The sequence below is a fragment of the Phoenix dactylifera genome, chromosome 4, assembly GCF_051530095.1.
Source record: "Phoenix dactylifera cultivar Ajwa chromosome 4, Ajwa_hap1_PhDact_Kaust_v1.1, whole genome shotgun sequence".
NCBI classification, from domain to species: Eukaryota; Viridiplantae; Streptophyta; class Magnoliopsida; order Arecales; family Arecaceae; genus Phoenix; species Phoenix dactylifera.
The window spans coordinates 51778394-51803286 of NC_143193.1; the positions used below are offsets into that span (position 1 = coordinate 51778394).

The 24893-nt window shown below is 37.8% G+C and overlaps 2 protein-coding genes across 3 annotated transcripts; one reads left to right on the plus strand and one right to left on the minus strand.

Moving 5' to 3' along the window:
- Positions 1-4743: 4743 nt before the first annotated feature.
- Positions 4744-15233, minus strand: LOC103701275 (uncharacterized). The gene is made up of 6 exons (XM_039133214.3): positions 14820-15233; positions 11457-11649; positions 9197-9283; positions 7848-8234; positions 6875-7034; positions 4744-6510 (listed from the first exon to the last, which is right to left on the minus strand). Exons 1-6 carry the CDS (start codon positions 14876-14878, stop codon positions 5330-5332), a joined length of 2067 nt encoding a protein of 688 aa, XP_038989142.3. The 5' UTR covers positions 14879-15233; the 3' UTR covers positions 4744-5329.
- A 3730-nt stretch (positions 15234-18963) lies between these two features.
- LOC103701273 (uncharacterized) lies at positions 18964-23497 on the plus strand. 2 transcript variants are annotated; one of them, XM_008783281.6, is made up of 4 exons: positions 18964-19221; positions 19573-19721; positions 21917-22027; positions 23164-23497. In XM_008783281.6, exons 2-4 carry the CDS (start codon positions 19605-19607, stop codon positions 23395-23397), a joined length of 462 nt encoding a protein of 153 aa, XP_008781503.1. In that variant the 5' UTR covers positions 18964-19221; positions 19573-19604; the 3' UTR covers positions 23398-23497. The 2 variants fall into 2 exon arrangements, with proteins under 2 accessions (XP_008781503.1, XP_008781502.1); XM_008783280.6 differs by having other exon boundaries at positions 19583-19721.
- Positions 23498-24893: the final 1396 nt, after the last annotated feature.

Consider the following 24893-nt stretch of genomic DNA (forward strand, 5'->3'; position numbering starts at 1 on the left):
ATCTTCTTTGGTGATTTTTAATGAAGGGATGGTTGATTTTTTTTTAGGTGAGTTTGATTTCAAGGTGGGGGCAGTGTGGTGGTCGGATTGGTGTAGATTTGATTCTTTATGATTGATTGATAGTGATAATTTTAGGTTAGAAATCAACCATCACTAATTACTAGAAAGCAGGAGGGGGCCACGGATTGATTCCAAGGGGACCAGCCAACTGAAGTTGAAGTTTGGTTCCAATATTTGGCATCTGCACTTCCCTTTTATGTTGTCACGATCCATTTCCTTCTTTTTGGAATCTAGACTTATTGAGAGAAGGATTATAATTACTTAGACCTATCCTTTCTAGGTAGAAGAAAATTTAGTTAGTTGGGTCATATGAGGGACATGAATAGGTCTCTACAAAGTCTTATCCATATTAATATGATTAAAATTAATTGTGAACCAGCTCCAAGATCATCATCTAGCATTTTAATGAAAACAAAAATTATTATTTACTCGATCCATCCTTATGATGAATTTTGGCAACATGAAACAGCATCATTTAATTTGTCATCATTCAAATAATAGATAGATCAATACATTCTCTAATGATAAAAGAAATTAAATCTTACAAAATATCAAAAAAATAAAAATTTTCAAGAATATGCTATCCATCATCACCCATGCTACGTTACCTTGCCGTATGCGGCGGTCGAGGGTTGGTATAGTATAATATGGATAGGTGAGTCTCCATTGCATCTGAGCTATTGTTAATTAAGGCATCTTGACACTAGCAATAAGGAATGTAGGAGAAATATATCTCATATTAGTCTTAAAATAAGATATATATTAAATTATTTAATAGTAGAAAATGAAAACATCATATAATTAACAATCATATTTATCTATTACATAATGATTGGTCTTTAGATTCTCATGCTGTAAATTTATAACATTGCAAGAGACTTTTGGAACTCTTACAGCTGCCAATATACTATTGTAATAGCCATTAATTTGGACCTTGGTGTCTCTCCTAGTAGTTCATTTGAGCCCATGTCGGCCATGGAATAGAAAAGTAAGAGCAACATTTAAATCGAGATGGCAGCCTCGTGGGGGCAGTGCAGCGTTTCCGGTGGCATGGGATGGGCACCGACACACCATCAATCTAGCTCATTTAATTCTGTAATCTCTCTAGGTAGAGAGCTGGCTTTCAACCAAGAAGACTTGACCATATTTCTTGGAGAAGACAATGTCTATGTTTTCTTTGATGTAAAAGGATAATATAATGTTTATGTTACAGAAGAGTTTAGCTTGTGCCATGTGTTGGAGAAGCTTTATATAAGTCAATACATAGTATAGGATCCTGCATTATAATACTAGAGATAATGTAGCATGTCAAGAGTATAGTTTTATACTTGGTAGCTTTCACTGTTGTTTGAAGGCATGTGCCATGATGGTAGGTAGATAGATAGTTTAGGCAAGATTCCATGTTACGTTGTAAATATTAATTGCGAGCTTCGTTTGGTATGGTCATGCTTATATCGTATTCATTACCGGTTGCGTTGATTATGATATGTGGAGTTATGTTTGACCTTATTAGTAGAGCTTCCTCTGGCCATACTTATAGTGTATTCGCCGATGATCACCTTGATTTTTTTATTAGAGTAACGTGGCCTTGTTAGTTGACTTTTAGATAACATTATATTTGTGTTACGGAAGAGTTTAGCATGTGCCATATGTTGGAGAAAGCTCTTTTATAAGTGAATATATGGTATAGGAGCCTTGGTTCTTATTAGAGCAGAAAAAGGAGTCGTGTTCCTGCACGAGGTATTGTCCGCTTTGGGATGGTTTCAAGCTCCTCTTACGGTTTTGTCTAAAAAGCACCTCGTGAGAAAAAAGATGATGGAGACTTCTTATAAGCATAATCCTTTCTACTACTCAAGCAGTATGTAACTAAAGGGTATGCCCCCCTTCCACCCCCAACACTAGCCTCCCTAGTGGGAAAGATTCGTGCAGGGTTATAGTGGGAAGGTCCACGCACCTTCGGCGCGCCTTATCTGTTAGAGCAGGAAAAGAAGTTGTATCCTGCGTGAGGTATTGTCCGCTTTGGGATGGTTTCAAACTCCCAGACGGCTTTGTCCAAAAGGCACCTCAGGAGGGAAAAAGGGATGGAGACCCCTTATAAGCACAATCTTTTCCACTACTCAAGCAGTATGGGACTAAAGGGTATGGCCCCCCTCCACCTCCAACAGTTTTGATGGTAGAGATAACGCAGCATGTCAAGGCATAGTTTTATATCCTTGCTGGTTTTCATTGTTGTTTGAAGGCATGTGTCATGATGGCAGACAGATAGGTTAGGAAAGATTACATGTTATATCTTAAATATTAATTAAGAACTTCATTTGGCATGATCATAATTATATACTGTGTTTGCTGATCACCTTGATTACAATATGTGGAGTTCTTATATAATTCAATTGAATCCTTCTCTAAAGTTATGTTACTACTCAACAATGAGTGCACTGAGACACCAAATTATACAACTTGATATCCTTGTGCCCATATATGATACAGTATCTAAGTAATATTATATGCTGACATATGCCTCGACTCATATTGTAATGCCAGCTTATAGCTAGCATGCTCAAGAATTATAATCCGATACATTAGCATAGGATGATCGGCATGCTGAACCATACTCTAAAGACACTTTCTTTAAAAAAGTTTCTTTTGTAAGGTATATCTATGGCTATTTCTTTGTGAAGTTCATGGAACCTAACTTCTAAGACATTGAAAGGAGAAGAGGTCAGAATAAAGTCTTCTAACTGTTCAAAATCAGGGGAGACCCATATTATAACACATACAGTGAGTGGTCCTAGCATCACAGGACCACGCCACCTAAGTTGGGTCAATGGAGTCCAACTACTAGGTGTTATGCAAAGGGATTGATGGATTAGGGAAGCTGAACAAGAGGCAATCTCAAAAATTCCCAATCTTTTAGCTGTCACACGTTACTCCATGAATGGGGAAGCAGTGACACAGAGATCTTTCTCCATGTACCATTTCATGTCAGTTCGTAGTCGAGATGAGGCACAAAGCACTAAACTTTGATCTAAATTGAATCCTAGTTAGACAGTTCGCTAATAATACGGCGGTAGGACGATATGGTTTACACTTGGTTCGGTAATATGACTTTATTTCACTTGTAGATGTTAGGAAAACAGAGGTGTAACAAAACAACCATGATTTCTAAACTTAGTGGCACACAAAGACATAACCTAAACATTGCTTACAGATTGCAAGAAAAAGAGCCACCTGGCTTTTATTGAAGATCAATCGTATTTACAACAAAGATGAGAGGCAGAGATGAGTTATATTATCAAGGGAGGAGATGAATAGATGCAAGAAAAAGAAACTAAATAGTTCCAAACCAAGTGTTTGATAATCAAGATAGAGAATGCTGATGCTCGTAAAAAAAAGCAATGGAAGAAAGAATCTCATCCAGACCAATAAGCAGGAGCATTCATTGCCTGAAAGTTTCCAACCAAAGATTCTCAAAACAACACTTTCCTGCTATACTAGCATTGAATTCTAAATATGTCTAAAAGCCATATATCCTATTCAAATATCAATAGAATATATCTCATTCAAATAATACATTCTTATGTGTTATGTTTAACATTCATTTTATTTTATTTTCCCGAGGCATGCATGTTCATGGAACTTTCCTCTCGGGCGTTGGCGTTGACAAGGAAAGGGCTTTTCCCTCGCATAAACAAGAACAGGTTAAGTCTGGTGACTCGTCTCTTCTGACTGCTTAGAAACAAGCGAGACCCCACCGTAAAGCATCTGCATGGCTCCGGCGATCACATGACCGACTGCCCCAATGTTGGGTCCGAGGATCCCCAACTACTCTGGTATCATGGAGGAGAAAAAAATAAAGAAAGAAGTACTGTGACATAGTTCAGATCTGCACCTACGACAATTGAGGTACGAATAGGCTAAGAAGTTAAGTCAACGAGGTGGCGGGTGGAAGGACCGAAGGAGGCTTTGCCATCCATGAATGCTGAAATCCAACAGTCACACTTCACTCCCAAAATGCTGAAATCCAACCCCTTCAGATGGTAAAGATTCCTGGATTTGGGTTACATGTTCCGCACGAAAAAATAATTATTTTCGACCATTGGATCCTGCCCTATATTGATCTTAGAACACTCCAAACTCCAACCATCTTTATGCAGAAATTTTAAAGCAGCTATTGTGCAATCTAATAATAAATTCATGTGAATTATTATTTTTTTTTTGCGCGGAAGATACAACACGTCAGGGGGAAAAAGAGAGAGAGAGAGAGAGAGAGAACATGAGAATATATGGTCTGGATATTAGTTATAAATTGTGAATAGCAATGTAGTTGCTGTGAATAGTGGCGTCCCCATCAACTTGAGGACTGCTCATGAATACGCGAGCGTCCATATCAGCTAAAGTATAAAAAGCTTCCAAGAGTGTTCCATCAATTGATGGGACGCAACCATCTATATGATGTTTCTTTCGCTTGAATCAGCCACGCACAGCACCGAGCAGATACAGAATGGCTGGACCACCGACTTCTCTTTATGTTGCTTTAAAAAGTGTCCTTCCTCTATTTACTGTAGCATATATTTTACTGTGGAACAAAATAAGTGAGAAAAATAATAGGTGGAAGCCGAAATGCAGCCACGCGAAAGAGGCGGAGGCCGGAGATTCACGAAAGCGGAGCTCTACCGTTCGAAATAGGAGCCAAGAGAGGAGCCTTTTATTAAAAAAAAAGAAAAATAAATAAAGTCGGTCATGAATTTACCAACTTTTACTTAAAATTCTCAAAAATAAAAAAAACCCCTCCGGACCCTTATTTCAAATAAAACAGGTGCAGCTCTCCAGTCTCCTCCACGTGAAAGCTTTCCGGCCTCTCTTTCTTCCTCTCTCTCTCCCGCTTTTTCTCTCTCTTCCTCTTTTTTCTTCTCCATCGCTGGTCTCAGTTTCATTGTCGGGACTGTCCCAGTTTGCCGGCTCGAAATGCCCCGAGCCGGACGGTTCAAAACGGTTCCGCCCGACCATGCATCAGATATTCAGTTCTATCATCCAGGAAGCATGCACACCAAACATCTCAGATTCTCCCTTAGCTCAAAAACCTGACAACTTGTCAGCAGAAAAGAAAAAGGAAAAAAAGTGGACAAGCTACTTCTTGCATACGCTAGCTTGTTCATATTTGCTTATGACAATGCTGAAGTTCTTCAATGTTTTCCAGCTATACGAAAATGGTACTGGAACACCTCCCTTGGATGTCCATCCTATCTCCACCACCCTTGCCATCACCAACTTAGTCTTGTTTTGCACAAATTGATCCAGCCTCGTCGTCACCAGATGATTTATTGCTTGATGCGATGTCCTCTAATGCTGCATGCTGTTCCACCTGTATGCAACTCTGCTTGACCTCATCAACCCCAGCCTCCGTACCAGCCGACTGCTCTTGGGCCACAATTGGATTCTGAGAACTCACAGCATTCACGCTTTGGCTCTTGCCGGACACCCCACTGGCCGATTTAGTGCCCTCTTCAACTGGAATCTGAGATCCACCAACATCAATTTCCCTGGCTTTGCTCTCAGCTGTTCCAGTGTCAGGTGGAACTGCTTTGTTATCGACAGTTTGATTCTCATCAATTTGTGATTTTGAGATATCCATACCTCCAGCTACAGCTTTTTGCATGCCACAAGCAGCATTGTTGACAATGTTGTTGTCATTCTCACCCACATCCAGGCTCAGCAATTCTGTTTGATGGTTCTGTGCTGCAGCACCATCCAGTTCCAACTCATCTGCACCTCTAACCTCTTCAGCCAACAACTCATCAACGTCAATGGTTGCGATAACAGGGAAAGCAATATCACTATTGCTATCAGCATTTTCTTGTGAATCAGCAGATGGCTTGGATTCTGACAATGTTGGTGGAGCTGACGAGTTTGGTACTGCAGCACAGCCGGTCGGAGGATTGCTTGTAGGTCTTTGAGAGGAGCCTTGCAGTTGCTGCATTCCATGCCTGGGCAGAGTCGGTGACAAGACTGAACTTGCTACAGCTGGTGTAGGCATGGTAACTGCTAGCTGAGCATGGCGGACACTTGGTGGCTGTGATCCCACCATGTTGGTGGCAGGTGATGATTTAGCTGCCATAATTGGAGATTTTGGATTAGCACCTCCCCCATGTCTGATATGAACAGCACTTTTGGATTGTGCAGCTTTGAACAAAGAGGCAGCAGTGGACGGAGTTGCAATGCGTCCTCCAGCAGCAAAGGCAGCGGCTTGTATCAAAGGATTGGGACCTACAGACGGCTTGCCAGGGGCCACTGGTTTCTTGGGGATTGTTCGAGGCTTGTTTGAAGTGTTTGAGGCTACTTTTTGGGATGCTGTCTGGGTGGAAGCTTGTAGAGGAGCAGAAGCAGGCAATGCCTCAGATGCTGAAGCTGAGAGCGTAGCAGAACTGGCTGGCGTGTTTGATTGTGTAGAACCTGTTTAATATTCAACTGATTTTGGTTAGTCTCCATTACACTGTGGATCACAGATAAAACATAAAATTGATGCAGAAGAATGGGAGAGAAAGAGAGAGACAGAGAAGCAATTTCACCCGGAATAAAATATAAAGAAACTAGATTCAGAATTTAATCTTTTGCTATTAATTTTCTAAGTTACACATTACATGGCACATAATAGGATCTGGATTTCTTGTAAGAGGTGAAAAAATGCTTATTTATTATTGGAGTAAGAAAAATATCCTTACACTGCAACAAAGAATGTAGCTACACACATCATGTCTGTGATGATGATGATTCTAAAAGTTTAACATTAAAAAAAAACAAAAAACAATGGAAAAACCTGATAGTATAGCAGATAAGCTTCCAGTCATAGGCATATCAAGAGCCAAGGAAAATGCCTTTTGTGCTGCCAGCCTCTCCTCAGACCGCGTTGAGTTGACTGTTTTGTTGCCAGAACCTGCAAATAAGTTGGCCTGGCGCCTCCGAATTGTGGCCCATCTCTGAAGATATTTAAAAGATATAGATCATTATCCACTGAAGCTATGATGAATATTGGAAAATTAAAGGCAAAAAAGTATCAGTTACATTTCATCATATTCTAAATTAGCAGCAGTTCTGCATAAATTCCATTTTCAGATCCAGATCAACACTTTTTTTTTATGTTGCAACTTTCCTCTAGCTAATGCATCTGTTCATTCATAACTAGAACCCAGAAACTCAGCCAAATACCTTTCCCACATTGGCAACGCCAATGACGCGTTCCTAAAGAAGCATATTCCAAAATTTAGATGTTAAGGTTAATTTAGAATTCATCAGTAATCAGTTTAGCCACCATGTGATTATTTTCATTGGTATCATCATCTAGTAGCAAAAGGAGATCAGGTAGAAACAGATAGCTATGGAAAATGAAGATCATGGGAAGGAAGGAATGTACAGATCTTGACAATGAAAAACTGATCTAGTCAACAACAGCATATAACTAGATCCATCCAGATTACACGTGCTATATAGATTCTCAAGAAGGATAATAAGAAAGTCATTTGGATGAAGGAACGCTTCAACAAGGAGAAGTCCAAGAAAAAAGTGATAAAGTTCCAACAGGCATTTCTTTCTCAACTCTCTATTAAGCGAATTGCGCATACATATCAGCACCAAGGTGAGAACATGTGGCCATTAGCATTGACTCAGAAAACCACGTCAAAAATCAACAAATGAGCAGGAAAACCAAGAAAGCTATAAACATCATCTTAATATATAAGAGTTTTTTGAAAAATAAAAGCTCAATGCATAGTAAATATTCTGAGTAGTGGTACCTGAGATAGCTGCGAAGCAGTTCTGTTGTGCTTGAAGTCTCCTTTAAGAATGTTCGCCCAATTCCCTTCCCCACACTTCTGCACAGCAGCTATTAATTCCATATCCTCCTCTTTAGTCCATAATTTCCTTTTCTTTTTAGCAGGCAAGCCTGAACCTGCTGATCCATTTCCATCAGACACTTCAGCAGGCCTTTTTGTTGCTAGTTGTTGTTTCTGAACAGAATGAGAAACCCCAGCATTTGTTCCACTGGTGGCATGAGCAAGCTGTTGTTTATCTGATGGGTCATGTGGTGTCTGTCCATCAGGTAAGTTTCTGGTCAAAGGAGCTTCTAGGTTTGTACGATTTGTTGGGCCTGATTCCCGTGAAGAGCCCGACACGATCAAAATCTGGCCGTGTATTTAATAAAATAATTATGTTGTCATCATTCAGATGTAACAAGTCAGGAGATTAAAGAAAATACTCGGAGAGAGAAAATTCTTCCTCTTCTCTTTGCAAGGCGTGCATCTACTGACAGAATGTGGGAACAGTTTCAAAACAATCTCGAGTTAAAACCAAGCATAGTAAAAATATAAACTAATGCTTCAATCTTGTGCTCATTCACTCACATTACTAACTTATATGCATGTTTATGTGAGCACAGAGCTCGAGATACTTGTCATTGTAAAGGTAATTAAAAAATTCTTAAGTACTGCAACCTGTCTGATACTTCTTGAGTAATCACTTTCTATGTTCAGGTCATGTGCCTTAAGCAAGGAAATATACTATTGATTTTTAGAGAGGAAAGGAATACATTTGTGTCACAGGCTCTTGCAAGGCTAGCAGAATCGTGGTCCACCATATCGCCAAATGCAAATGTATAAAAGGTAATTAGTAACATGGCTAGACTATGATACTGATAAAAGTGGTAGACATCATTCTTTCAGCAAATGATAGAATGCAGATAGATATAAGCCCTTTAAAATAAGTAAAGCAATCTTCAACTGTTGCAGATCAATCCCTAAAAAATTCTTGAAAAGCCACTGCAAAATCTACATGCCCTGCCACTCAAACATACATGTAAAAGAACAAATCATGAAAGACAGACTATCAATACAGTAATCGATTTAAATGTCCATGCCCTTCGCCCAGTGGCAGGTCACCTTCTGAAGGTGGCTGAGAACAGTCACATGAAGCAAAGATATCAACAAACATAACAAACTAACACCAGGATTCAATAGAAAACAACTAAACCATTAGGCCTTATTCATGAAAACTTTACACATGCATACATGTCACCTCTGCAAATAACATATAAAAGAAAGTACTATATTCGAATAGGCTTATATGTTCAAAATATTGATGATTATACCTTAGCACATGCTGTGGCATCCGATAATGCTTCAGCACTTGGAGCAGGAAAAGCTTCTAATTCAAATTCCAAATCACTGTCATCATCCTGCAATTTTACTTGCATCAAATTAGTATTAGTTATTATGAGAAAGCAAAGATTAAACAGGAAAAAAGAAAATGATTTGCTACAGATGAGGGTAACTAAATATGAGTAACAAACACCAAAAGCATTTTTCCTTGATGGTAATAAGCACAATCAACATGAAATATGATTTTAGTGGAAAAGTGAAGAGGAAAGTGGAATTCTGGTAAGGAGTCTGCCAAATGGAATGCAGGCCAAGTTACAGGGATCAAATGCATGAACTTAAACCATATAGAATATCATGGTGCTCAAGGTTAAAAACCAGCTTGTAAATGATGAAATCTATGGTTAGATTTTCAGTGAGGGTTTAATTGAAAACTGCTATTCTGACAGTACGGTAAGGGGGCTTAGGCTCTGTAATAAACATTGAAGTCTTGACAGTTGATCAAGATTTGGAGGTGGCTATATGCTGCTTTATAATGTTCTACAGCCTTTATTGGCAGGGGAATTCATGTTCTATGATAAATATCAATATTTGGCAATTAGTTATTATTCCATCGGAATTTGTTTACTGTAGAGGCAAGACTGTTCTATAAAGTTTTAGGTTCCTGACTCTGGCTTATGGTTGTAAAAAAGTCTTCACGAAAGTTTATAACAAAAATCTACATGCTGAGAATAGGATGGATTCTGTTGAACATAAGTAGCTGATCCACTTATTGCACATGCAAGGTTTTGTTTGTCCATAGCTAAAAGAGGCTTACCATTTTATTAAGTGGATCACTTTCTAATACCTTCATGTCTTGAGGCTTGATTTTCTTTGCGATGCATTCTATGCTGAGAAGTGTCGGCAGTAGTTGATTGAGTTCATGTAATGTAAGCACAGAGAGTTCACGATATTTTGCCAATGATGGAAATCTAGCCAGCTGAATGTTGGAATTGGAAGATATTGTTGATGAATTGTAGGTTTTTCTTGGACAGAATTAAAAGAAGAATAGTTGTTTGGAAATATCCTATAGCATAATTTGCATCTTCTTTTCCACAAAAGGAAGTGTCACGGAGGGGAGAGAGAAACCAAATAAGGCTCAATGGAAGGAAGAACAAGGATTTTTGAAGGGAGCACAAGCTAATGATTTTTTAGGAGCAAGTGTATCTAAAACCAACTATTTTCACAATAATACAAATGCTTGTCCATAAAATATTGGAATGAGATATAACATCATGGACAGGAGATGGGTGGTGGAGAAAGGGATTTATGGGGAAACAGTAATGTTCGTTAATTTTTTTTGTCCATTGCTATGACCAACAGAGTGCTTGTGGATATTAATAGAAGATAATGCATGCACTAAGCCATACTACAGGTCAATTTAGGAATCCAATCAAGAGATGTATTAAAAATAGATATATTACTAAGTTTGCTCATTAAAAAAAACTTTTTTTTACTAAAACTTGTTTTAACTAAAGTTTGCTCATTATAAGAACTTGTGACGGTTTGTCAATGGCACATATTTTAAAAGTGAAATGTAGAGGATCATGAAGATTGTTGACATGTTACTCTACCCTGATGGATGGTTATAGCATGGAGGTGGTTCCCTAGAACAGTTGAACAGGGCAATAACAAGAACAATATTCCACAAGCCTGGTGCAACTGAGATTGGGGCCAGATCCTTGATTTGGTCTATTCAGAAACATGTCGTGTTATAAGTAAAAGGAAACAAGAATTTTACTTAGGTGGTTCTAAGAGAGCACAAGTAAATTTGTTCCTTGATCATGCGCCTAGTAGAATGGTTCAAAGCCACATAAAGAGATCGATTCATGGGAACCTCTTTGTTGCATCACTATTAGTTTCCAATTGATGATATTCTCTGAAGGGAAATAGGGAGGATCTGAACAGGTTCCATATGGTTTGATGAAATCAGGTTTCTTTAGTAATATAGTTGATACAGCAACCAATGATATGTAGAGCAGTACTATTCAATATATACAAAACCCAACATCTTAACAACTAGAAATACCATCTTATCTGAGATGCCAGAACCACAGGTTAGATGGCTATCACTAGAAGAAGTGAAAGGTTGGAACTGAACAAATCTATGATAAAAACCTAATAAGAGTTGCAAATGTTCCAAATATAATGGAAGTATCTGGTAGATGCAACTCTGAAAATATTTTATGTTTTATGTAGGAGAGTCAAACAAACCAAAGGTTCACTCTTGTCTTCCACTTTGTCCAGCAGTTTATCACGGTAGGCCAGATGTCGCCATAGCATCTGATATTCCCGAGGATTAGTGATCCCAGTCGAAGTTTTCTTAACGAGTGCACTCCAGTCTATTTTTGGTCCAGCAAACTGAGAAATCTCCTGGAGAAGAGCAAGAATTGATGTCGCAGAGTACCTGAAAAAACAAAAGTTGATGTAAGCAAGAGCAAAGGACATCAGCCAAATATACAAGTCAAAAGGTTAACATAATCAGCTTCATACAACAACAAATTATCCTTCTTTTTTTTTTTTTGCTGAAACACATGTATCATACATAGCGGATAAGAATACATCTAAAGAAATCAAAAGATAACAAGTCCCTGAATGCACCGGGTAGTTCCCTCTCTCCCAGCCACAGGGTCTCCCCACAGTGGTTAGCCACATAAGAGACTACCCAATTTGCTGCTCCGTTGGCCTCTCGATATACATGCTTGGCCTACAAGGCCATACCACCCCTCACCATTTTCCGAATATCCCTAAGAAGCGGATGGTAATCACCCACCTCTCCCACACTCTGCTGGATCCAACCAATGACAGTAGCTGAGTCGCCCTCAAGTACTAAGGTAAGATATTGGCCTGCAAAATGCGTCAGACATACCTTAGGCCAGTCCAGGTAGCCCTCAACTCCGCCCTCGGGACAAAGGTATCGAAAATCTAGGACAAATTATCCTTTACTGAAGATTGGAATATAGAGAAAGCTTTACTTATGTTGAAATATGATATATACAACATAATTTTGACCTTGTAGAAGGAAAATTATTCAATAGTTCTCTCTATTGTTAATTTACATAACAATTACAGTAAGAAGATACAAGAAATTATAAATAATGTTTTGGTTCAGCTCTTTTAACTTGTCTTCTAAAGGTGAATGTGATTCCCCATATCAAATCATGCCTTTTTTTCATTTCATCTATGTCCTTCCAAAGCCCAACACAATCTTTAAGAATCACTCCCTGGTTGCATGAGCTTAACCTGTGCAATTAATATGGTCAGCTTTCTTCATATTAACAGCCTTGAAAGAGAATATATACCATTTCACAGAGGCTTGCATTCCATCTAGATCATGTAATAAAAGGTTCTCGAAATCTGAGGGATCATAATAGACATATAGAATCAATCCATATATGTGTGATAAGACTTGCAAATGATGTAAAGACATTTTACACATATGCTCAATAATTCTGTGGTACTATTCTTTCTTTAAAAGCAAAACCTAATGAAAATATTTACATGCACCTAATTGAATATGTGAACTTTGCGTATGGAGACAAGGAGTGCATAATACTGAATGAAACATTATGTCATCTGTTAGCTTGTCATTTTTGAAAACGTGCATCATTACCATATTTACACTTACAAGCCAATGAGCTCATTGAATGTCTCCAAATGTTTGTTTGGGAATTCGAACAATGATAACAAAGTGATAGCATTTATACTTTCAGTAATAATCAGGAAAGAATTAAGACAATAAGAAAAAAAGAAATTCTTATGAAGCCAGATGTGAGAGAGAGAATGCGAGCGAGAATCACACGTATTTTAACAAATGGACTGTATCTTCTTAGTCTTGCAGTATGGAGAAGAAAATGCTTTTTTTTATCTATACAATGAAAAATGAGTCTCAATTTCATAAAGATTTTGACAATCAATTTTCCTTCCCAATTTACCATCAGCTTCTGAACAAAAGTAACATAGAGTAATATATATACTACATTGGCATGTGATTGTTATTAAAAATTAACATGCTTGTTTCGTATAAGCCACTTACTAAACCATTCTCAACCACAAAAACCACTAGCACTTATTTCCTTTTGTCTCTCTGGCAGAAGAACGTGGGATGCAGTTGCCATAGCACTATTATTTCCTTCCATTATTTCCCCAGAATCAACCATCGCCATAACGTGGGATCCACAAACCCCACATAGTCCTTTCCAACATAATAAGGTGCAATTTTCCTCGAGCTATCATAATATGGAGATCTCATGTGAAAAGCAAAAGAACCACACGGTAGCTTTCACATTGAAGCTACAAATCAGCTGCATAACCCTTTTGCATGACAATGTTATGTTATCAGAGTCTTTTCTAACTACTACGATTAAGGCATAATAAAGCCGATAGCGGATCCCATCTGACCACTGTAATGGAAAAAACAGCTATAATTATCTGATTCGAGCATGTGGTTAAATGTATTTAAAATAACAGCCATTATGACAGCTATTATTGTCTGCTGTAACAGGAAATAACTGACGGCGGTGGGAGAGTAACTGTGTTATTTGAACCATCCATAGAATAAAAAGCTTGTCCTGCACATATGGTATGGAGTTTTAAATTGGAAAAAAAATGATAATATTTAATGGTATGAATGTCGAAATATCACATAACATCAATTTCCATGATATTCCAAAGTGTTCCATTGATATACAACCATTCAATGACAGCTAAAGAGAAGGGGCTAGCAGATTATCTAATAGAATTACAAGCATTCAAAGAGTCGTAGGTATTTAACTCGATGGTTTTTCGGGAAGTTTTGTTTCTCCCAAATATCATTAGCAGTCGCCATTTTGAACAGCTCTAAGACATAAGGGTGTGTTCAGGAGAGACACAAAGCAGCGGACTGAGTTTGCAGAATGAACTTGTATAAAGCCAATGGCAATTTGAATCCAGAGCTTGCATAATATGTAAACGATGGTAGGTGAGTAAACTTGGATTAGCATGAAGTTCATATACATTGCATCTGCCTCCCAGAAAGGTCTGCCCAAAACCTATATTCTGGAGCATGACAAAATCGTGGCAAGATACCGTTTTTCCCTCTCCAAAACCCTAATGTGAAAAACAGTAAAATCCCAAACATGTCACAGTTGGTGAATCCGTGTCCAAAGTGGTAACTTTGGTTGAGAATTCCAACGAGATCTAGTAAAAACCGCTATATTGATCTTCTCACACAAGCAATTCGCATGGTAACACAGAAACAGGGGATTTATATAAAAACCCAAATTCACAATAAACAGCCTAACCCGGTTCCAACCTGGTGCCCTTATTTTTATGATTATTATACAAAGTAGGGTTTTTTTTTAAAACCTGGTTCATGAAAAATATCATCCAAGAACAAAATCGCATTTTCTTCTACCTTCTACAACCTCACGAATAAACACCCAAACTTCTTCGATCAGAGATTAGTATCTAAGAAGAAAGAATAGGGCAGTACATCCAATCCATCTCATGGATTGAAATCTCTCAAATAAAGAATCGATAGGACGCATGAAGACTGTCTAAGACCGAATTAAATGATCATTGAGGAAAGAGAAAAACCTTTGGACAAGGATCGAGACATCATCCTCGGTGATGGAGCCCTTCTTCTTCGACCCCATTGTCGCCCTCCCCAGCCGAATCGGTGAAAGATTCGAACGTTTGGATAGCTGGGGATCGAAAAACGAGATGGAGAAGATTAGCGTATCGTCATTTAAGGGAATTCATTGATCAGCGAGGGAGGGAGGCGATTCGGGCAGAACCCGGGAGCCATCGAGACGGATTTGTTTTTTTTCCTTTCTTGTATTTTGTCAGGGGGAGGGTGTTGTTGCGTAAAATAAAAAAGCGGAATAAGCTCGTCAGCCCAATTTCGCCAACATATAGTTATAAATTTTTAGTATATAACATATATTGTAATTTCAATTTTATGTTTGCAAAGTTGAGATTGGTGGTTGAGTGGTTGTCTTTTAGGGCATTAGGTGACAACAATTCTCACCCTTTAATCCTTGATTTTGGTGGCCGCTTCGATCGAAAAGCAAATAGTATTGTTGATTGGGAGCCTACCCTACTGCCATTGTTCCTCCATAAAATTTTTTAATGCCATCGATGTGTTTATATCAGAATTGTATAATTCATTTGTTCTACCAAAAAAAAAAAAAAAAAGATAGTGAAAATCTCTCGAAAAAAAAACTTGAAGTGAGCAGCTTTACTCTTCTATCAGCATCCTGAAAATATTATTTCTTAATTCAAAAGGGCATCCATCTTTAGTCGAATTTGGCCTACATTTTCTGGTCCGATGCATATAGAGTTCGATATTATAGAGTTTAATTGATGTTTTGTTTTGTTCTTAGTCATCTTCCATAAGTTTTATTAATTGTTGGTCTATGTATAAAGTTTTCTTTTTTTGTTTTCAGTGATTTTGATCACTTGTACAAATGTGCTCACCTTGGATAGTGGAATAATAGAATATAAAGGAAATAAATTTGAAAAATTCAAATGTGCTTGCTTAGACAATGTACTTATAAGAAATGGGAGATAATCAAAAGAAAACAAATGCCGTCCTACCATATATACTTTGTTACATCTTTACAAAATAGAGAGATGGGGAGAGAGAAAAGGGACATACCTTTTAATTTTCATTCTTATTTTAAAAGTAAGTTTTTTTCTTCCTTTTTATTTTCTCTTTACTATGATAGTGCAAATACCGACTCTACCCGAGCTTTTGACTCTACCTCATTTTAGAGTTTGTTCAAAAAAATTCGAAACAACTCTAAACTTCTAGAAAGGAGAGGAAAGATCCTTGGATGCATGATATCCACATTAAGACTTATTCTTCCAATCATAGACTTATTTTTGGATCCTTGCTTTATACTTTTTGTCTTCTTTTTCTCTTCTCGAGTATGCATTCTAATACTATGATGATGCCAAAAATATGCACAAGCTTTGCTAGAAGAAATATCAATACTTTATCAATATGCAAGGAACTCTAATTAAAAGAAGTCTCGATGAGATAGCCTAGTGGTCTCGAGGGTTCCAACTAGCCAAATTGGTAAAGTCACTTGGTTTGATACCCCTATTCAAGCATACCCTTAATTAAGTATTCAACCAAGTTTCCAACTATCCTAATTCTTAAAAAATAATAAAGAAAGAAAGAAAGAATGCCTCCAATTGAGCTTTTTTTTTTTCTGTTGAAGGGGGAAAATATTTTTCATAACTTCATACATATTAATGCTAACCAACATGTTATGTCTATTTGCTTATATAGAAAATCTCATTACGTAGTTTTTATTACTGTTATGCTAATAAAACAATATCTCTTTGATAGTACAATATACTGCAATTATATTGTTTGAGAAAATAATGGTGTTGTATATGAAAGGATGAGAATACATTTAAGGAAGTATTTTTAATAAATAGAGCACTTGCAATAATATCTCATAAGATCTAAACAAATGTAGCTTTTATATATTTTCTACCAGATCACATGAGTTTTTGACCTCCATAAAAGCGCACATGAACGAACGATGTCAAAATTGAAACTTTAATTGGGGCCGCATAAATATTTATGCAATGCAAGTTTTGCTTTTTACTATCAACTCAATTTTGCTTGCTATTATTCATATTTACTGCAAAAAAGAGTACTGTCTTACTGGATTATGGATGATAATCTAGAAAGCTAGTAACCGGGAGAATGAACAATTAAAATTATGTTTGTTATTTTAAGCATACCGATAGTAAGAAATTCTAACTCCATGTCGATTTTAGGCCTTATTTCTCAATTTTGCAAATATTAAACATGCAAAATATGTTTAATATTTATAAATTAGTATAATGAGAGATGTATGCAAATCCTACCACTATCCTTTTTTTCTTTTAAGATACCTCTGTCCCTTTTCGGTAATCACCTATTGGTAGAAGTTTATGTTATTATAGAAGATATTACTGTAAATACAATAAAAAAGAGGAAGACAAGTATGAATATGTTATTGTACTCAAAGTCTATATTGGAATCATAACAAATCACTAACAGACAATGGCAAGTTAGCATCAAGATATGTTGCTACAAATATGTAACTCCCTTTGCATCTCATGATATGTCCTATTTTAGCAAATTTACATGCCACTTTTTACATAATTTTGCACTAGAAATTGCCATGAATGATGGTCCATAAAACTCCTTTCGTACACACTTAGACTGATGATTTGATATTAATATATATAACATCTTGATGTTTAAAGCATTTTTAAAATTATTCTCACTGTTTTATTTTTACCAAACACTACACCAAAAATTATTTTTGGCAGCAAATTCCTTGTGATATTTTTTATTATATGCTATTATTATTATTTTGCTGCATTATAGTACAAATGCTACTATCTTCCAATAAATATTTTTTTATTAGTGGTACTTTATTATAAATGTTGCTATAAATTTGTATCCTATGGCATATAACTTGAAATGTTGGAAACTAGAACTATTATTTTGGTATTTAACTAATATATCGGTAAATAATATCATAATTTTGGAAGATTACCACCAAAGTTTAAATTGTCAATTTTTATACAGGGCTTGAGTTTGGTCACACTGATGCCATCAAATATGTTATCGTACATATATTTTCTTAACATTACCATATATATAGGTTATTGGTTCAATTAAGCTTGTATTAAAATATTAAGAATAAAATTATTTATGATAAAAATGTAATATAAGAATATTACCAATTTTTGCATAAAAATTATTATTACTTGTAGCATAGCGTAAATAAGATTAATCATGAATTGACTATTCTTAAAGAGTTTGTGAAAACAATATGGATGAATATGGTGACATACAAAAGTTAATTTTTAAATATTTTTATCAATAACATTTGAAAATATAATAAAAATAAATAAATTAAGTTCATTTTTATGATTTTTTTTAAAATAATGATTAAAATATTACAAATGTACATCAAATAATTATTTAATGATATGAATGTATGTTAATAAGTTAGATAGCAGTACTTATTTAATAATTAATTGCCGACACCATCTTAACATGACACATGCCATTCTTTCTAGCTTATAGTGGCACTTTAAAATACCACTATTAATTATTTTTGTTCCAGTGAAAATAAACAAATTTCTCCATTCATTTCCATATTTTTAAATCCACACTTTTTTTTTTGGTCAAAAAATAGGAGAGGAGGGGGAGGGGCCAGCCTACCCGCGTAGCAACCTCATTACTGGGTCCCCCTTCCACTAGGAAATGTTCGATACAGGTCGCAGGTTTCGCGTGCCTTTCCCGACTCGTGGGCTCACCCCACTGGGTTCACCGCCTCACGTGTAGGTACGTCACTCCAGCGCCACCTTGGTACAAGTGAAAGGAAAGCATAACCGCCAACAAGCCAGCCGGGCGTGGGGCATTCGGTCTCCTAATTTAATCGACGCCCGCGCGTTTCGAACCCGGGCAACTTGGGCAGAATTATCGCCCCCTTAGTACCAGGCTACTACCTTGGTGCCTCCTGCTATTCCACACTTTCAAAACCTTGCTATTCCCCCTGCTCCACTCTCTTCCCTCCTTTTTGCTGCCCTTCACACGCATTTTGGACTCAGGCCCGGTTGGGTTCTTCTACTGGGCCGAAGTCTACCTCTCCCAAACCGGGATAGATCTGGCACGGCCCGAGCTCGGGCCCATTTCCAGTCCAATTAAAAATTAGCCTGGTCCAAACCCCGGTCTCCCGAGTCCCGACGCTGCACTCCGCATCCACCCTCTTCTCTCAGTCTCTCTCCGCCCCCATCCGACCTCCGGCGGCCCGCCGTCCCCTTCGCCGGAGCCCTTTCCCCCTCCGGATCCCGTCGAAATCCGAATCCGCCGGCTACGGTCGCTGCCCGCCGATCTCACGAGTCGCGCGTTCTACCCAAAAAACTCTCGCGGTTGCCGTGGCCGCGCTTCTATCTTCGCGGCGGAGGAGAAGATCCCGTAAGCCCAACCCCAGATCCTTACTTATATTAGATCACATAACCTAAGCCAGCCCTCTTTAGCACTATATAGAACTCATAATCCAAAGCTCTATCCCTAATTCCGTAATTTATATCTGCTCCAAACTTTTATAGTCACTAAGTTCTCTGTTTTTAAGCCCTAATCCTAATTTCAGCAGGCCAAATTCCCAATTTGAGTTAAGAAGAAGAAAGAACGCCTTTTTATTACTAATATAATGCTGAAAATTTATTGTAAATCCTTAGAGTTGTCTCGACGGCATTGTTACTTTCTAGATTTATTAATGGTTCTTTCGATATGTTTGGTTTGAGTTGTGTTCATGCTGTTGTATAGTCTTTTGCAGGAAAATTGCATTTGTTATAGCTATGGATAAATTATTGGAGTTTGGAAGGAAAACGTGGTTTATGGTCAGGGTGCTCTCGGGATACGAAGAAAGAAGAATTAGAGCATACAGATTACAACTCCAAAAGCGTATAGAAAAGGTTCACCATTTGAAGCACAAATATATGACCATTAGTATTTATTTCGAGGCCACCTTCTGCTACTGTCATCTGTGCTATTTTTTCATAGTTCTTAGATGGATTTATATACAGCACAAAAGAAAGTGAAATTAGAAACTTCTTGTGTCATAAATATACACATCATTTCATGTAGTTGTTATGATGCACATACATTTTTATTCATTCTTTGATCAATTTCTAGTTGGATTATATTTAAGTGGATAGATGTTTTACACGAGCAGTATATGATGCCTTATATATGCGCATGTTGCCGCCGTATCCGAACTGAGGTAGGAGTGCAACTTGAATGACCTAAAGGTTGGCTAGAGACGGGTTAAGCAGGTTGGTCAAGGCATTGGGTGCTGGAGTGCTTCGCTGGGTGGCCTGCAAGAAGTCTCCTTGCGGGAGGATTTCCTGCGGAGACCCTCCGATGCCTAAATCAAAACAACAAGGCAACAGTATGAAAGAAAGAGATTTTACCAGAGTGAGGGCTCTCTGAGAAGGATAGTATATTGCATACCTCAAGTTCTCTGGATTGTTCTCCTTATATAGGGGAGCCAACCTTATCGTTACCTGGGCCAACGTAACGTGAAATAACGTCAGGTAGCGACTGGTGGTACGACCGTGGTATGGGGGTCAGTCTGTGTGGGCAAAGTGCGGTGCAGGTCTAACGTGAGACGTGGGGCTGCCATGATTACAGACTGACAGGGTTGTCGGTTGTTGGGTTGTCAGCCTTTGTCGATGTGTGCCGATTTTTCTCTGCGGCTGGCGACTCTTCGATTGGAGCCAAAGTCGTTCATCTCGGTTTACGTCCGAGGACAGGAAGGTCGGTTGGGCCCAAGGTCAGGGTGTCCAGTATTTCTACCATTAGCGCACATATGCATGCATGTTTTTGGGTTAATGCATGACTTTATACTGAATGTTGTTTTCTAGAGGGCCTTATTGGGCATGCACACAAATATTTTGACACCTTTTGTGCACGAATTTGATAGCAAACTTGTTTGTTGCTTAAGTTTTATGTGGCACATCTTTTTTCCCCTTTTTGCTGGAGGAGCATGCATGCATATGTATATAGCTTCATGCATTAACAGAGCGGCATGTTTTCTCCTTAATTTTTCTATGCTATCATTTCTTAGAGGAACTTGATGGGTGATCAGAGCACAGGAGCATCCCTAGGGAGCTGTTTGTCCAAAGTTGTCTCGAATTAGTGAGGGTGGTGAAACTGATAATTTGTCCAGTAGGTGGTGTAAAGATTCTGTGAAGACACTATGAGAATTAGAAGAGGCTATCATAAAGGATAGCATTCTAGCCCTGGTAAATTGCTAAATTTCCGGCAGAAATGATGGTGGTATAGGCCAGAGATCAAATGGAAGCCTCCACAGAGAATATTGTGCAAACCAAATGCTTTGGCTGTTTTGATGCTAGTAAGTGCCATATGACGGGGTGCATAAAGCCTGAAGACCTTCAAAATTGTGTTCAAATTCATGGACGAAGGCTTGCATGTAAAAAGCTAGGCAATTAAGATGGCTTTACATTCATGCCTATTTATGGAGATTCAGTCACTAACTAGACAACATAAACTTTCACGGTAAGTTGCTAACAAGCTGTACGTCCATTTCTGGAGACAGAAGTGCTTGCGGTGTTAGGTCTAGGTGGTCATGGTGACTAAACCATGATTAGATGAAGAGGGTGAATGGTCCATTTTTATAATAATCAGGTTAAAATAATGAAGAAAAAAGGTCAAAAATCATGTATATCAGGAATCCAATAGCAGATAAAGGATCATCATGCTAATTCCATAAGCTTTACTTATCTGGATCTTTTTCCACATATATATACCTTAAGTAATGCACTCACGGAGTTTGAAGCAATACAAGCTTAGGGAGATAATTCTGAAATATAACACTGTGAGAGACCTTGAATAGATAAGTTTGTTTATTTGTTGTGACATCTATCAGTTCATTGTACAAGATCCACCAATTTTTGTCACCTACTCGCCTTTGATATGTTTATTAGTGTTTGGGATTTCTCTTTGAACCTTGGACTGATGTTAGGTTTGTTCTACTTGAAGCCTTGCACATCTATCATTATAGTTATCCTTGTGTATGGCCATCATAGGTTTTTGAAATATGCATTTATTCCTGCATTAGGACTTTCTATTTGTTTTATTTGTTTAGGCACAAGCTAGGAAGGAAGAGTTGAGGAGGATTCCAGAACAGGCTATTTTGGCAGAGGTTCGTCGCATGGTTGAGCAGATGCAAGCACTCAACCATCAGCTGGAAGAAACGGTAAGCCCCCTCTCAAAATACCTATTGTCTTGAATATTTACACAATACATCTCTACTTAAAGGTATGCACGAAGCATCAGGAGATAGAGTCCACAATTTCTCTCATACTTACACAAGCGCAAAACTTAATGTACCTTACATGCTTTTAAGAATTTCTGACGACATTCTAATTGAAAGAGTGACAATAATACCTATAGTATGCATGCACAATGTATCAGACAAAAGAGTATGGACATTATGAGTTATGCCGCCACATAAACAACAAGAAACAATACTTCATCTTATTCAACTATAAATGAACCGAACATACAGAAACCAAACCTTAATATATAAAATAGGAACGGCATATAAAGGCATAAGTATGGTGGGTACTACTGTACTAGGCATATGTGATTGATATTGCCCCAGCATCTATTATATAAAGGACTAAAGAAGCATCAATAAACTATCATTTACTTCTTCCCTAGTTTTTGAATTGTTTGAAATTGGAGCATGTCTATGTATTCGTTGGTTAAAGAAGACTTAGTCTAACTGAAAAGCGGAATCACAAGAAGAGATGGAAGAAGATGCATGATGTTGTGCCGAAAATCAGTTGGCCAAAGAATAATTGTGTAGAGCAAAGCATCCCTTGGTTAATTGTTGAAACCATTGAAGTATAACTCACATAAGCTGAGGTGATTGGACACGACTTATTGATTAAATGACGTGTTCTGGCCAAGCAACATTTTTGCGCCCCCCCCCCCCCCCCCCCCCCCCCCCTCAATATTATATAATCCTCTCTGGAAACAAAACACACAAGCTTCTGGAAAGATTTATGATGTTGGCTTAGTGCAGTGAGCAACCTGAGCTTCTTTTGCATGTGAAATAAAAGTCTCATAAATTTGGCCTCTTTGGAGTTCTTTCAACCATAGTGGTGAATGATCTGTGTTGATTAGCTCTGTGATCTATTTATGATCGCTAACAGGGGAAAGCAAGAATTCTGGTTGGAATTTTACTCTGTTTCGGTGTGTCACCTCCCTTTCCGAAGGCAATGACTGGGAGATTGATAAAATAAAATTCTTTTCAGAGGGATGGTTGCTTTTGTCAGTCTGATGGCACCAACATTAATGCTTGCCAACTTGTGTCTTCTTCTGCAGGAAGCTGCAATCGAAGAGTACTTCAAACCAATTGATAAGAATGCAGAGATCATAATGAGTATGCAACTTGAGAAAGAAGAAAAGCAAATGAAGGAGATGCTGAAGGCTATGCACGAGCAGGCTATGCTGCAAAGAGAGCTGGCAGCAAAGAAAGTTGTCGACAGTGATGCAATCCATCCCACTCAACAAATGACATCCACCCCATCAAACCAAGAACAGGCCAAAGAATCATAAACTAACATTTGGCACAGAGTTAAAATTAATTAAGTGTATCTTTAATTTTTGGTGATGCACATCTGGCTGCATAATAAAAATATTACTACTGTTTCAGAAATTTGTTCACTCATCAAAGAAGTCTAAGATGCTTCAGTTTTGGCAGTTTCTGAGTCTAATACATCCTTCACTTTCTCCTAATAAGTTGCATGAATTTAAACCCAGAAAGTCTGTATGAACTATTGACAGCTAAGATTTCGCTACTTATGACCAACCGAAAATAAATTCCTTGTATACCTTTCCATAAGGACAAACCTGGAAGAGCCATCCCATACAAGCTACAGCATACAGGTACCTCCTAGCTAGCCTGGTCAGTGGGTTAAGGAAAATGTAAAGCTTCAACAGGGATTGGAGGACTCCAGCTGATACTCCAGCATGACAAAGAGCTCATATCTTGCATCTGATGGTTTCAAGCATTTCAGTAAGTTTTTTCTGAACCCACAAGAAGGCCTTTTGTCTTTATAGATTCAATAGAACAGTTTGTAAATAAGAAAAGAGATTTCCCTACATGAAGCTCAGAAGACTCCTTTTATTCATAAAAACATACAAAATCTGTCTGTATATTTCTGTTGACACATTGCATTGGATAAGCATGTGAGATTCGTTAGCAGCATTAGGCTACGCTCTAAATGAATGACTTATCATGAAGCCTGAAATTTGTTCATCATGAAGATATTGTCCATCCATTCTTTGCAGAGGAAGTTGATAGCATTCTGATAGTCGTTACCCTAATACATCTATTATTCTCCTTTTCTGTGTTATTTCTGAAAAGATGGGCATAAAGCAAGATGTTATTATTTAATTATGTTAAAAGTAAAAAAAAGCTCCATCGCTTCGATTAAATAAAATTCAAGAAAGCATAGAACAATACAGTTTGGTTGGGGATGACTCAAATATTTGGCATCGAGCCTCGGATGGCTCCATTTCTACAAGCATTTCCATATAATAATTAATAATATGGATATAATCAGCATTTACGGACAAGTTAATAAAACCAGCAGGATTTCTACTAGCTTAATCACCAGGCCTTAAACCAACACTTAAAATTGACATAATCTTGAAGCAGCATAATATATGAAAAATTATATCCTACACCGTATGGACGGTATCAGTGCACTGCACCAATCAGCTTTCTTATTTCTGGATCCCATAAGTTTTATAGATTTTTTCTCCTCTCATTTGTTTCGGTGGTGCATTGTTGAATCCCAAACTTGTGGCCAGACATTTTCCTACGTTTATGTCTTGCCTCGTGTCACGGAACATGAAAGCGTCTTGGCAATAGATTTGGGCCTCGTAACATTGTCTCATTGCACCATGCACCCCAAAACGCGTACAACTTTCTTTTTGTTTATTTAGCCAAGCGATACCCAACACGTGCGACACGGATTTCTTGTCCTCTTTTTCGCCAAGCCTCCAAAATCTTTGTCACTTTCTTTCGCCAAAACAAACGGTGGTCA

Bases quoted from the DNA above. Each gene is read 5' to 3' on its own strand.
- LOC103701273 (XM_008783281.6), top strand. From the start codon at position 19,605: ATGGATAAATTATTGGAGTTTGGAAGGAAAACGTGGTTTATGGTCAGG. The intron at 19,722-21,916 runs GTTCACCATTTG...TTATTTGTTTAG, and splicing joins TCCAAAAGCGTATAGAAAAG to GCACAAGCTAGGAAGGAAGA. The intron at 22,028-23,163 runs GTAAGCCCCCTC...CTTCTTCTGCAG, and splicing joins ACCATCAGCTGGAAGAAACG to GAAGCTGCAATCGAAGAGTA.
- LOC103701275 (XM_039133214.3), bottom strand. From the start codon at position 14,878: ATGGGGTCGAAGAAGAAGGGCTCCATCACCGAGGATGATGTCTCGATC. The intron at 9,284-11,456 runs GTTTGTTTGACT...GTAAAATTGCAG, and splicing joins AAGACAAGAGTGAACCTTTG to GATGATGACAGTGATTTGGA. The intron at 8,235-9,196 runs GTATAATCATCA...ATACACGGCCAG, and splicing joins ATGCCACAGCATGTGCTAAG to ATTTTGATCGTGTCGGGCTC.